Source organism: Montipora foliosa, chromosome 2 (assembly GCF_036669935.1).
Source record: "Montipora foliosa isolate CH-2021 chromosome 2, ASM3666993v2, whole genome shotgun sequence".
Taxonomy (NCBI): domain Eukaryota; kingdom Metazoa; phylum Cnidaria; class Anthozoa; order Scleractinia; family Acroporidae; genus Montipora; species Montipora foliosa.
In genome coordinates this window covers 39337278-39352277 of record NC_090870.1, presented here as the reverse complement: position 1 = coordinate 39352277, position 15000 = coordinate 39337278, and the positions used below count along the sequence as shown (strand labels likewise).

The 15000-nt window shown below is 38.7% G+C and overlaps 2 protein-coding genes across 2 annotated transcripts in view; both read right to left on the bottom strand.

Moving 5' to 3' along the window:
* LOC137993051 (prolow-density lipoprotein receptor-related protein 1-like) overlaps window positions 1-10409 on the bottom strand; it is an 81216-nt gene extending 70807 nt beyond the window's left edge. The window contains exons 1-8 of the mRNA XM_068838705.1: window positions 10072-10409; window positions 8481-8510; window positions 7879-8217; window positions 4537-4869; window positions 3958-4354; window positions 2430-2845; window positions 1505-1618; window positions 835-1237 (exon numbers count right to left, since the gene is read on the bottom strand). Of these exons, the coding sequence (XP_068694806.1) occupies window positions 835-1237; window positions 1505-1618; window positions 2430-2845; window positions 3958-4354; window positions 4537-4869; window positions 7879-8217; window positions 8481-8510; window positions 10072-10285 (2246 nt within the window). The 5' untranslated portion in view covers window positions 10286-10409. The remainder of the gene's footprint in view (window positions 1-834; window positions 1238-1504; window positions 1619-2429; window positions 2846-3957; window positions 4355-4536; window positions 4870-7878; window positions 8218-8480; window positions 8511-10071) is intronic.
* Window positions 10410-11620: 1211 nt separating this feature from the next.
* The window catches only part of LOC137991644 (low-density lipoprotein receptor-related protein 6-like), a 15397-nt gene continuing 12017 nt past the window's right edge, over window positions 11621-15000 (bottom strand). The window contains exons 3-6 of the mRNA XM_068836698.1: window positions 14281-14516; window positions 13739-13926; window positions 13132-13550; window positions 11621-11751 (exon numbers count right to left, since the gene is read on the bottom strand). Of these exons, the coding sequence (XP_068692799.1) occupies window positions 11621-11751; window positions 13132-13550; window positions 13739-13926; window positions 14281-14516 (974 nt within the window). The remainder of the gene's footprint in view (window positions 11752-13131; window positions 13551-13738; window positions 13927-14280; window positions 14517-15000) is intronic.

Below are 15000 nucleotides of genomic sequence, written 5' to 3'. Positions count from 1 at the left end.
TTAAAATAACTCTGTTTGTCTCACATCCAGTTATGTTAATTCTTCTATCAAAAATTGATGTTGCGGTTCTTTCGTTTTGTTTGATTTTTTCTATTCACGTTGTCATACCCGACCCCTGTTTAGCCCACTACGATCCCAGGCGTTAAACTTAAGCTGATGCCTTCTTATATATTTTGAACGGAGTTTGTGTTATATAATCCCAGTTATACCAGGGCCGCGAAGCCCTGGTATAACGTTATATAAACAAACGAAGTTAGAAATATATGAGTCCCACTCCTTAAAAGGTATTCTCTGCTTTTTCATACAGCGTTAAAAGGATACAGATGATCATGGGATCATGTGCTCACACAGGGGCACCATGGGATTACGCCATTTCTAATTTTTAATCTATCCCTGCTAGGGACAGGCTTTTGTAGCGTTAAAAAGTGGTTCGAAGCACAAAGAAGCGAAATTCTACCTGATGTCTTCTCATATATTTCTCACTTCGTTTGCTTATATATTTCAAGTATAAAGTCTTCATACCAGCCAAGCAGCCCATCAGGCCGGAGCTTATCCCGGTTTCCATGGCATGAAGCGACTAGGAGTATAACTACTCCCCCCTGGATGGGATGCCAATCCATCGTAGGGATACCCCAAGCATTTTGCCGGTACCCATTTATACACCTGGGTGGAGAGAGGCACCGTGGGAGTAAAGTGTCTTGCCCAAGAACACAACACAATGTTCCCGGCCAGGATCCGAACCCGGACCATCCGCTCCGGAGTCGAGCACACTAACCAAGAGGCCACCGCGCCTCTCACGACCTTGGTATAATTGGGATTAATTGCTTTACTCACCCTCGTGTTGCATCCACGACGATGTCGGAAACCGATTGGCCCGCATCTTTCACCAAAACCTTTGAATATTTTCCATTAAGGTTCGAAACTTCGATTGTCGAAGTGCCTGCATTTATCCAATAAACATTTCCCGCCACGACATCGAGGGCCAGGCCAGAAGGTGAAGAAACCCCAGAACGAATGACTGTTTGGTTCACTCCATAAACAGAACTACGCTGAACTTCACCGCGATAAGTATCTGTCCAGTATATGTAATGATTGTATGGATCAAAGTCTATTCCGTTTGGATATGTTACGTTCTCTAACATCAGGTTTCCGGTGATGATGTCATCGCTAGTTAACGGAGAATACATGATTTGTTGGTAGTAAGAGTCAGCAACGAATACGACATCACCCAAAATACCTAGAGTAAAGTAATAACGAATTAGCCCAATTGCTCACTTCGTGGGATTTCTTGCTGACATCATTCATTGTTCAATCATATTGTTCCTTATCAGGAGAGCTTTTAGGTGTTACTATTTCATTATATAAGTTGCTACAGTCGTGTCAGGTAGTATAACAAATTTGGAGACTTCTTACAATCGCCTGCCTTTTATGTGGCAACGAATGGTCTAGCTCTGTGTTAAACTTACTGTGACCCTTAACACTCGAGTACTGATGAAAACCTTACATGATGTCCCATCTTCGCCGATCTTCATTCCTATCTCGCACTTGCACGTTCGGCCACTGGGATTCAAGACACACACCTGAGAGCACCCTCCATTGTTGTAGCAGGCAGATTGTGCTGCAGAATAAGAAAGAAATAAAGGTAAATGTAACTCTAGTTACCAAAAAGGTGTGCCAACTGAAAACTTGGGACATCTGTACAAGTGGTGAACCGATACCTTTGTTTGAATGAATGGAATCATGCCAGCACAGTGGGCATTTCACGAAAATTAAGATACGATGTCCGTTTCCGACATCAAGTTTTTACATCAAGTTCAATTTATAAATTTGTAAGATGAATGATGCTTATCGAGGATATTGGACACCAACTGCTTGTTGCAATGTGTGACCTCAAATTTCAATCAGCAGGTAAATGAATTTGGTTTGCATTAATTTGGCGAACTATTTACTTCCAACTCTTTCGTCTGTTACCCGCACTTGTAACAATTAGATTCAGTAATAGTATTATGTAGTATGGTACGTAATGTGTAGCTCATGCGATATAACTACTGTTATCCAGGATCTCCTTCGATTGTAGTTGAATAAACTATACTTACTTACTTACTTTCTTACTTACTTACTTACTTACTTACTTACTTGCTTACTTGCTTACTTACTTACTTACTTGAAATATACAATCATTTCATTCATCGAGTAATTTACGGGAACACATGAGGCCAACAATTTGACCTACTCCCAACTGAGTGTCTTCATAGCTTGGTTAATTTTTTCAGTGTCTATGAAAGGCACTTGTTTAAATTGTCCAGATTCGTCGTCACTTTTTCTTTTCCGAGTAAAATGTGTAAATATACTAATACAACTGTCATAAAATTGAGTAAACTAACGTCCACCGATAATCGAAGTGGGAGCTGAAATCCGCAATTAGTTACCTGGTGCTTGAGACGCACTAGAGTTAAAGGCGTATATACCAGACGGATTCCAGAATCCATCAATCATCATTTCCGGCATACTCCCGCTAGTCGCCTTGGCCATGAATATAGTTCCTGAAAACTCCCCCTCACCCTTAGCGGTCCAGAATAGAGTATTGTTGTAAAATGCGAGGCCTCGAGGACCATGAAGGTTTCCAGAGAAGAGTGTGCGAACCTCCAGAGTATCCAGGTGAATGTATCGTATCAAATCATTTTCTTGATCAGAAAAGATCAGTCGGTTACCAGGTTTATCTAAAACCAAGTCAATGAATGTTTGTGCAGTTCTGGTGAAATTGGTGAGAGCCATTTTGTTTCCACCATCCATATCTGCTTTATATATTGTCACAATGGGACCAACTGAAGAAAAATACATCAACCTTGAAGGAACAGAAGAAATGAAGAATTCATGTCTATGAGCAGCAGTTTTGTTTGTTTGATTTTTTTTAGGTACAGAGACAGGATTCTTCTTCGTGTTATTCACAAATAACCATGATAAGTATATACTAAAACAGTGGATAGCATTGAAGGCGCGCTCTGATTGGCTACTCCAAATCGGAATATCCTTCGCTATTCACCTCCAAGCAACTCGAAGGGGATTTGCCCCCGAAAATATTGTGATCGTTGCAGGAATAAATGAGTTAAAATCACCCTTTCGTGAAAAATTATCTCACTGTTTTAGTATATACTAAAACAACTATTCGCCTCAGTGTCAATGGATATTTAACGAAGCGGCGAGGCAAACATCCACCACTAGCTACCTTCACTTCGGTGACTAGTTGTTTAGGACGGTGCCTACTATTGTTATTGCGCATAGGTTCTGCGATTTTTCAGATACTCGGGTTTCCTATCGGTGATACTCACTAATACAGGGATATTTTTGCGCGGTTTAAAACTATGCCGAGAAAGTAGACGTTTGTAAGTATTCTTGGTATCCAAAAAAAAAATTGGAGGTAACCATGCATTCTTTAGAGATAATTAAGCTTCAATTTGAAAAAGAACACCTTGCATTGTTTTGTATTTTAGAGCTTTTTACATCTTTGAAAAATGCGTGGTTACCCCAATTTCCTTTTTGGATTTCAATAACACTTGTTAAGACCTACCTTTCCTGCATAATCATAAATGGGGGCAAAAATACCTTTGAATTAGTAGGCACCCTCCTTTAATTAACTTTAACTTCTAGGACGCCTGGTATCTCAAATCAGCAAAAATCTGTCATCATCATCATATGTTTGTTTAACCACGGTATTACATTCAATTACAAGAAAAATAGCCTTCCAGTGAGCCGGAAACACAGAAAAGCATCAATAAAAGGAGCAATTTACTGATCTTGTACAATTATGACAACATTACTACCCCAGACGAAAATGGTGAATACCTGTGAGGTTTACCAAACAGAGAACGAAAATGAAGAAAGGTGCTTTCCTTCTATAAAATACAGAGGGAGATTCCAGATTCTACAGTATCTGTTAGGCAAGCATTTTATTCTTACCCTGAAGAGCTATCCAAAGCTATTCCTTGAGGTGTATCTACTTCAGCTAGGGTTACTATATAGGGACTGTTAATTCCTTTAACTCTGATTTTATGTTGGGCCCCTTCAGCAAAATATATGTTCCTTCCTAGGCTGTCAATCTCAATTCCCATTGGTTTTCCAAGTCCTGGTAACACTAGTTGAGGAAGGCTGTCGTTTAGGCCGGAACGTTGAATGTATCCATATTCGTCGGTCCAGTACATTTGTCTTTGTATTGGATCGTACGATACGCCGATTGGAGAGTACAAAAAGGTAACTGGTACAATCGATGGAACTAAATGCTTTTGCAAAGGCAACGACATCATGTAGCACACTCTGCGACCTTTTTCACATACAAGCAAGAAGTCGTTGGAAGCATCTGAAAAAGAACGTTGTTACTGTGTAAATACCTTGATGACTATGGCAGTAAACGTATTGCTTTTTCTATAACTGTGGGTGGATCTGTGATTAAAGTTGTAAGCTCGGTTGATTTGAAAAAAAGCGATGCTGAACACAGGAACAGCTGTGATAATTATCATTTCAAAGTTGAATTGTACTTACCGAAGTTTTCAATCGTCAGATTCGAGCAAATTACAGATGCATCTTCATGGTGGATACAGTTGTGGTCATTCCATCCATTATGGGGACAATCCACAATGGAGTTTTCATTGCCAATACAATGCACGTTATCCAACCATATATGTCCATTTCCAACGCCAAACAAGCTGTATTTCGGAGCAAGATGAGCTCTTCTATGACCAAGTTGACGACAAACAACTTGTGCGTCATTTAGATCCCAGTAATCATCGCACACAGTTCCCCAGTAGCCATCATGAAGTACCTCGACTCTTCCTTCTCCGGGTCTAAAGCCATCAGCTAACCTCACGATTTGATCTAAAACAAAATGTAACATGTGAACTGTTTTGCTCAATCGTGGTTTCAGGAAGGAAAGAAGAAGAAAAAAAGAAAACATATATATATAGCATTTTAAATGTTGATTTCTAAGATAGTCAATGATGACCAGATTGGATTTCTTAAAGTCGTTTTATTGCAGAGAATATAAGATTAATCGAAGACACAATAATCAGTACTGCTGCCCAAAATATCCCATGTCCTCAAGACTCGCGGAATCAAGGAATTGTCGAATATTGGCATCATTATTATGTATTAAGATAGAAGTGTTTTGTTGCTGTTAGTTATGCACGGATTCATGTTATTTTGCTATGACGCTTTTTCACACGTTGATTGCCGTGATCTTTGTACAAAGACTTTTCAGGTTGACCATGCTATGCCAGCTATAAAGATCGATGCATATGCGTGTCTAATTTCAGTCACCTATTAGCTTAATACGCTCATGAATTCCGCATGACTTTTTGAACATCAGTGAATAAGAAAATGGTGGTCAGTTTAAGGGCGATTGACATTAACTCCTTAGGACTAAAAATAGATGCCTTCTTCCACACAGAACATTAATTCTATTTTGTCGTGGCTAGATTTTTTATTGTCATGTCAAATGAAGAAAGTATTTCCAAATCATGTAACCAACTTCTCTATTTTCTTAAATAACATAAAAAGAAAACGCCTAAACTCTTTTGAACTGACACTCTGGTGGGGACGGAGGACGGAAACTATTTAAATAGCATTATGTTTGCAAGCACAGTGCATGGAATGTTGTTTTGTATGATGCCGTTCGATATGTGAACATTTTCTCAAGGACGTTTATATTAAAGTCAAATCAACGTAACTTATCTTTAGCGTGCATTTGTTCTTTCATGCCTTCTTTTTTAATTCAACATCCCAAAAGTTGTACTATCACATGTATCCCAACAAACGGAGCTCGCCTAAAGCAACGCCTTGCCAACAATACGAGTCTTTATATATGGAGCATGAAGCAACAATTTAAATGACAAAAAAAAGGGTAGCCTGCGATGTGATGCGAATATGATCTAACAATTGACCGGGGAAAAAAAGATACTGAAGTTAAAAAGGTAAGATAGACTGACATTCACTGTTTCTTCTTTAGTGAATAAACAGAGGATAATGTACGGTGAGCAAATTAGGCTTGGCATGAGAAGTAGAATGCTTTTATACACAAGATTATTGTCACCTATCCGACTATATACTAGTTACTAGTACAATGCTACTAGGCCTTACAATAGCGAGAGATCTAACATGGAACGACCATGTAACTGAGATAACCAAAAAGGCTAGTAAGAGACTCTATTTCCTAACTTAGTTAAAAAGAGCGGGAGCTCCGAAACAAGATCTAGCAATGTTCTATGTATCGTGCGTGAGATCCGTTATAGGTTATGCAGCACTTGTCTTTTTCAACGGTCTCCCCCAGTACTTAAAGAACGAGCTGGTAAGGCTCAAGAAAAGAGCATTATCAATAATAACGTCAGGAAAGTGGAACTCGGCAATAGAAGTGGGGGTAACACCCATTTTGGAGCATCATTACGTACTATGCAGCAAGCTTTTTGATAACATTGCCAGCGATCCAAACCATAAATTGAAAGCGCTCCTTTCACCAGACTATGGCAATTCACCCTATAACCTAGGACGACAGCGCCATTTTAATATGCCGAAGCTTTGTACGAACAGAACAAGAAACTTTTATATATGCGATGTCAAAACAGTCCAGGCTGTAGTTTTATCCCACTTATAAACATACTTTATAAGTTAACATATTTTAAACATAAATATTTTATATGGAATTTTTAACATTGTCTTAATAATCAGTTTTTGACTTATTATCTAGGATTCATTTGTAATTTTTTAAGTATTGTGAAGTATTTGTAAATAATTGCATAATTCAGCCTTTTGGCTGCGATGCAGTTTTAATAAACTATCTATCTATCTATCTATCTATCTATCTATCTATCTATCTATCTATCTATCTATCTATCTATCTATCTATCTATCTATCTATCTATCTATCTATCTATCTATATAGCCTCAGGTAATCTTACAATCAGACCCAAAACAAAGTTAACTTACTATTAACGTATCCCGCTAATTCGCAACTTGCCTAAAGTAAAAGATAAAGGAGCACTCAACGCAGCAAGTCAGCAACGTAGATAAAGTGAATCGCAAAGTGATGTAAATCAACTTTAATTATCTCCAGATAAATGTGTTGTCGCTCAAACTTGTTAAGGACGAGAGCACAATCGTTCCCCTAGTTGATGGTAAATTGGCATCTCAAGCCATACGGCAGAGGCCCTGGAAAGCTTTAAGGGGCGTGGGTACAAGGCAAATACATGTACCCTGCTGTACGACACTTCAAATAGATCCAATGCACTAAAATAGGGAATTCATGATTCAAGGAAAACAAGGCATTCCAATAATATGTTCTGTGAGGATACAATATATGAACTTTATTTAAGTGTCAACTGTATTTAGTATCACCCAACTAGTGGACTAATGCAAATCCTGCATTTTGATTGGCTACGATGCTAGAGGACTATTGTTAATAGTACTAGTCCTCGAGTAGCAAAAAGCGTGACGTTTTCTTTCGTTTTATTCTCAAATAAATATCTCTTTAACTTGCATTTGCTAACTTATTGGGTTTTGTTTATTAGCGCCCGGATACTAATTGGGGACACTGTGCAGAAAGAAAATCAAATCGTGGGCTGGTTTTGGGGCAGAGCGTAAAACCCGGAGTACCCACAGGAAAAAAATCCTCGGTGCTCTCGTCACTGCGCCATTCCTGCTCCTTCGAAGACAATATCGGCGCCCGGGACCTCGTGTAGTCGACGAACAGCAAAGACACCACATTGCATTGCATTGGTTCGATTGTTAAAGGACAATATTCTTCATGGCGTGAAAGGAAAAAAGAGCTTTAAAACTCCCGACTCTTGAAAATGTTGTAATACCGATATGAGCATGCCAAAAAAAATCTTTTACCTGAGCTTTGTGGAGTATACTTGCAGACCACTCCGACGTCTTCCGCATGATAGCAATTGTGACTTCCCCATCCGCCATGACGGCACTGAGCGATACTCGTTTCATCACCCACACAATGAACATTATCGAGCCATATTTGACTCGGAGTGGAGTAATCATCATACCAGGAACAACAATGAGTGCTCCATGCCCCTTCCGAAAAACCCAGCATGCGACATATCACGTTTGCCTCATCTATTCCCCAGTAGTCGTCGCAGATAGTTCCCCAGGTGCCATTAAGGTACAATTCTACTCGTCCTTGATTAGACGTTGGTCCATCCCTCAAACGAACTCTTAACTCTAAAACAAACAAAAAATTATGGCCTTATTTCAGAATCGAAGGTTTATTCGGGACAGTTTTAAATGCGAACAATATTTACGAAACGTGTGGTTGGCAAAACTTCTCCGCCAGAAAAAAACTGCTCTTAGGGCAAAGAAAGTTAAACAATCAAACTGACACAACTGAATTTTGCCAAGAAGGTAAGCACGACTTACAATATCTTTTAGCGCGAACGCTTATCCAAAATATTAACATACGTAACTTACGTCTTTCTTCAACTTACCAGGATGGGGGCCAGGTGCTAAGGTTGGACCTATAAAGTAAAGCAAGAGGAATTTATTAAATCGAACGTGGTTCAGCGTTGTCTGGTACTCTTATCAACAACGATATTCGTCATCACAGTGGTCAAAATGTCCACAACAAATTTTGACCACTGTGACGACCAATATCGTCGATAAGAGTATAGACAACGCTGTGAACCACCTTCGATTTGTTTGTTACCACAATATTCAACGCCAAGCAAAGTTTTTATTTCAGAGCGTGACTAAAATCATGGACACGAAGAAAGAGCAAGCGTTGTGTATAACTTTCTCGCAATATGATTGGTTTATTTCCCAAAATGGGCGTTCCTGATTGGCTTATTACATTGTGAGACAAATTGACGCGAGCATGACGCGTACAACGTTGTCTAGACTCCTATCGACAACTGCAAATTAGCCAATCAGATTACAAGATTACAAGCAATTATGGTAAAAAGTTATTTGGAGAGTATTCTGTTTCTTCCCAATTCATTCGTTTTTTTAGTTTTCTATAAGAATAATAAAACTCCACAGAGCCATCCGCAATACATGAGATTATGAACTTTGTGAAAAGGGTGTCCTAGAATATGCAATCCATTTCGAATATTCTCTTTTCTTGATATTACACGGCATCGGGAAACAACAAGAAAAGCGTGAGTATAAGACTAAGGCAATATAAGTGGTCCGCGCACTACTACTTTCCAGGTACTACTTTTCAGGTATGACACTCTAACAAGTAAACAAAACTTAAAACTAAAAAAAACTAAAAAGTATTAAACAGAAAATTTATTTATTTAGAGTTTAAATAATTCTATAAGATAAGTGGATTTCCATTTTTGTCGCACTCTTATGTAACCTGTAATGTTCCTCATCGCATCCTGCAAAGAGTTTCAGTCAGAACTTCGCTGCGTAATATCTCAAGGACTTAAATTGATAAGTGGTCGAATTAACCTTAGGCCGGTCCAGTTTTAAGGTCACGCAGCTGACTGGCTGGTCCGACATTACTTAGCCTTAATAAATTAAAAGTATTTATGTAATCATCAAGTCAACATGAATCAGCGGTCTAAAACTCCGGACCCCTTCAAAAAATCATACACTAAATGTTGTTACTTCGCAGGTGAGAATAGAATGCCCCTACTCCGTAAAGAGGCTAGGTCACGCAATTTTAGGCAATTTCAGCACTGATCGAATGGTCATAGAATAAACTAAAATATCAAATTGACTGTTCAAAACTATAGAAGAACTCTAATAAAACACAGGGAAGCCAAGAAGGGACATGAATGGACAAAACTGGAGAAGATTAAAATGGATTTGAATTTGGGTAAATTTGAAAAACGTCGGCCCACCTTTTTTCAAATTTATATCAATCTATATCAAAATGTCATTTATACAGCTGGAAAATCATTCTCAGTTGTTATGTGGCCGTGATTTTGCAAATGAAAGACTCTTGCTCTGTCAATTTGACGTTTAGAGCTCATAATGAACAAAATTAAACAAAATTACCTAAAATAGCGTGACCTAGCCCCTTTAATTTAAAACGTAATTATTACGCTTTAAATGCACAATTCGCCTTACTTTCTGTCGGTGGAGCAGAACCGTTGAAGCAAATCACTCCCGCATCCTCGTAATGACTGCAATCATGGTTATTCCATCCACGATGCGTGCAGGCTGCGATGGTTTGTTCATCACCACGGCACTTGACATTGTCCAACCAGATCGGGGACGAATAGTTACCTTCCCCAAAATAAGCGTACCTGACGGCATAACTTGCCGCGGAATAATTAAGCATTCTGCATACAACTGTGGCCTCTCTGAATCCCCAATGATCATCACAGATTGTTCCCCATTGCTCCTGATAATAAACCTCGACGCGGCCTTCATGAAGGTAGCTGGAACCTCTAAGACGTATCACAAGTTCTACGTGAAACAAAAAAAAAACCCGTTCATTTATAACTTGCAAACATAGGGGGTAGTGGGTGGGGGTAAATTGAACAAGGGCTCACCTCTTCGTTTTCTTCTCTTTTAAGTAAATGAATAAGTATTCCATTCCACGAAAAAAAATGTCACTCCGTCGTGTGTTTTTGTGAATAAAGATGATTGGTAGATGACACATCTCGCTAAGGCAGACGGCTAATTGCTTGCAGGACTTAAGTTTCTTAATTTAAAAATATATATTATTCTCGAACATATCACCTTAAGCATTATAGCCATGATATTGTTTGCTTAAACACGATGTCAGTAATTGAGGTGGCTTCGTAGTCATTGACCCTTTGTCAGTGTCGGACAGCGGCGATCTAAATTACACATCGTAGCACCACTCTGACGACAACAGATAAAAATCAAGACCAAAATGAAAACTGGAAAAAGACGGTTTGATATTGTGAGATTCTGGAAGTGGATGGAATCTTATTAGTTATCATATGTGTGCAAATATATGCTTTCTGTCAGCATCATCTTTACACAAAAACATTTTAATAATTTCAGAGCTTTCAAAAATTGCTTTCCCCTTTCTCCTAACCAATTTAATGTTTGGTTGCCAATGCTCGAAAATGATTAGTGATCGGTGGCGAGATCAACACCTGTGGCCAAAACAAAATGGACTAAGGTGTCTGACCTGTTCTCGCGAGAGATTCAAGGATCGACCTATTATTTACTATTTGAACTCTAGTTCAAGGTTCTCATTTGTATTGCGCGGCGGTATGTGAAAACAAGACCCTTTGATGTTCCTCAAATATAGAAAAACTCTAGCTATCAAATCAACCGTTACGCTAATGCAAATATCTACCTGGCACTGGTGGAGGAGGTGGAGCTGACGGGCCATCTTGGGATGAAATAAAGAAGTTAGTACAGAAACGAGGGACATGTCATTATCAAACTCAATGGATTCAAGCACCGCTCTCATCATATATTCCATCTGGTAACCTTGTGCGTTTTCGTTAGCCGCAGCTACTCTGCGCAATAACCAGAGAAAAATCATTTCTTGCTAGCACGGTGCACACCATTAAGCTTTTGAGAGTAATAACAAAGTCTCGTGAGATTACCTCCTTAGGATTTTAGCATACATGATAGAGTTACCGCACTATCAAGAAAGATTGACGAGAATTTTATCATTAACCTTCACAGGTCATGTTGTCTTCGGCTCCAGCTGTAAACCATTTGGGCATGCGCATTTGTATCCTCTGGGCTCCAATAAACACAGATGACTGCAGCCACTGTTGTTTACACCACGGCATGGAGGACTGTGCATCTGTGACGCTACAAAAAAATGGAAATAGGTTTAGCCTCTTGCAAATGAGGTAGAAAAAAATAGGGCCGGAGCTACACTTAACCAAGTGAGACTCATTCGATCGAAGCAGTATTGACATCAGGACATCGAAACCTCGAAAATAACAACAACAACGACAACAACAATTACTTCTAAAAGTATAAATACCAAAAAAAGCAGAGCTGATGTGGTCGTGTGAAAAAAAAATGAAATTACTTATTCTAATCAAACACATAAGATCATCTAAAACTGTCACTTTTTTATAATCAGCCCCCATATCATTGCTTGAAACGATTAAAAAAAAAAAGACGTCGGTCCGCGTGCGGGCTAATTATAAAGCGAGGCACATTTTCGGTCGAAGAACAAGCTTTGGAGGGATCTCCAGAGTTGCAATGGTAGCAGTTATGCACATATACGATAAAGAGTCCATACGTTACTAGAAAACTACATCGCATAAATATTGTTAAAAAAAATATACTGCCGGACAACATTATAGGCAACAAAAGGTTACCGTCTACTGTTTCCGGTAAAATCCACTCTCAGGTTGAATCCGTTTTTACCTATGTTAAATTGATGATCCTTACTTTACCTGGGTTGAGTACGCACTCAGATAAATTGAAGAAACTTTTTTTTTGCAGGCTAAATTAAGCCTACAGAAAAATTCAAATTAGGGTCAGGTTAGGATTAGTTTTGGTTATTATACATGGATTATTATAGAAAAGTAATTATATATATAATAATGAAAAGAACTGTGCTGGGTTGAGCATGTTTGTCGTCGTTGTGTAGTGTTGTAATGCTGAGACTGAATGGATAAGTGTATGAATACAGAAACCGACAAGAGAATACGTATTATTAAGATGTGTTTAGATGACTGTGTAAGACAGAGCTTGAGGGAAGGTAAAGGTATTTGGTTCACCAGTTTAACCTAGGTAAAAACGGATCCAACCTAAGCCCGGATTTGACCAACAACATTGACCCCAGTACTAGCGTAATCGCAATGAAGGGTTTTTATGACAGCAATCATGCAGTAATAATTAAGACCGTGCGCTCATATGGTTGTCTCCTAACGCTAAAATGCTGGCAATTCCTTTGAATAGTCCTACAGCTAAAGAGCTTGCAAGAACATCAAAATGGTGTGGAGAAAACAAATAAGTGTTCAATTAAATAACGGAATTATCACTTTAGAAAATGCAACAACACCACCAAAACAAAAGATTTCATTGGTTCTTACCACACCCTATTGTTTATTAGCTAATAAAAACCGAGAATTCTGTGAGTAAATTGCATCGTGTTAAGGGTTAGTTCACCCAATCAGAATCAAGAAATTTTGTGATGCATGTTATTTGGTACAAAAACGGTAATGAAATTACCAACTGGTTGTCTTGACTCATCTGAGACTACAACGCCTGTTAAAAGAACATCCGAGAGATGGCCAAAGTTCTGCATCAGCAGTGGACGTGTTCTGTTAAACCACTGAATACTTTGGCTGTTCCAGTCAACCCAATAAAGATTGTCACCATATAAGGCAAGATCAGCAGGGAAAATGTTTTCACTGATGTAGTGTATAGTGTCAACGTTTTGGCCATCAAGGTCTGCTGAGTCTATGTAGTTATCATATGCATCCATCCAATAAATGCGTTCGGCGTCATAGTCAATGACCACACTCATAGGGAAGAACACATAGAACCAACTGTAGCCCAAGGGAAATATATTTATTCGATGATTGCCACTTAAATAGGCTCGCTCTATTTTTGGATCTGTTAGGCCCCAGTCTGTCCAGAACATGTACCTTGAATGACAAATAAATACAAGATTAAACCAATAAAAATTGTATGGAAACAACAGAGATTAAAGGCAATTTTTAAAGTTTACCGTTAGAGGTTAATAATATATTTGGCAAAGGGATGTCTTAAAAAAGATTACATTTATCATAGCCTTTCCTGGTGAGTGAAACAAGTTTAAACAAAAGTTACCTACCCTGACTTAGGATCTACGGCAATTCCTCGAGGGTTATAAACTTCCGTCGTAAACAAGGTTTTCCTATAACTTCCGTCAATCTTTGCTACTTCTATCCTCTCAAACAGGTAATCAGTCCAGTACAGCAATTCACTTTCCCATTCACAGGCCAGTCCATCCACCTCTCCCAGGTCATCTCGTATAAGTACCTTTATAGAAAAAAAGAAGGGATGGATCCTTAATTTATGTCAAAACAGCCGGCTCGTTGACTCTGAGCAGACGTTGTGAGTCCTCTGTCGGTTACTCAACTGTTCAAACTAAGAATCCGAACAGAATTTACTCTCTCGAAATTTTACAAAATGCATTCGGAAATTTCATAGCATCCATAACAATGAGAAATACAGAATGCAATGCATGGATATTAAAACAATTTATTTTTTTGCTGGGTGCCACTGATCTTGCATTTACAGAATAGTTGATCCCGACAAGAGAAGATAGTTAACAAAAACGTCTTTGTTAATTAACGTAATTAAAATACAGAAGCCGAGAACATTGTTCATTACCCTGGTTTCGCCAGTAACAAGATCCATACTGTTGATAGTAAATTGGGCGTAGTCGCTCCAAAATATTATGCCTTTCTCATGGTGGATGTCTATTGCTCCAGTGTCTGTAAAACCCGTCTTCACAGTCTTAACATTGACATGGTGGAAGGTGTAATTGTATGTCTTCAGGTCAATACAGTTGATACTGTGCTGGTCAATGAAGTACAAGCTGGGATCCTCCGGACAGCCAAAGGCACCTACAGGTAAAAGTTTATTCGTTGATTTTGAATTAACATGGCTGCTTCTCTGGTTCTTGGCATGTTAATCTGTTCACGGAATACTTGGATTTGCAAAGAAGCCATCCTTTTTGAGGGGATCACGTTTCAGAAAATCTACAAATCGTTCATTCACTCATTTCTTTGAATATTTCAAGCACAGGAAACGCGTTAGGAATGCAAAATACGAAAACACAATAATAAGGGCCTCCTAGTGACTACATGTTCCTTTGTTCCGTAGATAACATCGAAATTTCTCCCTTGCTTCCAAGAAACAGCTTAAAGTGCACATGAACAGTAATGGTCTAAGAAGCATTTCTGTACCACAACAATTTAATTTATGTTACGAGAACACATCTAAAATGCGAAGAAAGCTCTTTTATTTTTAAGGAAAATATCGGACAAAGGCCTGGGATCGAGTTGAGGATTTTGATGCCATCAGTTGTGTAAAGATTGCAACTTGTGC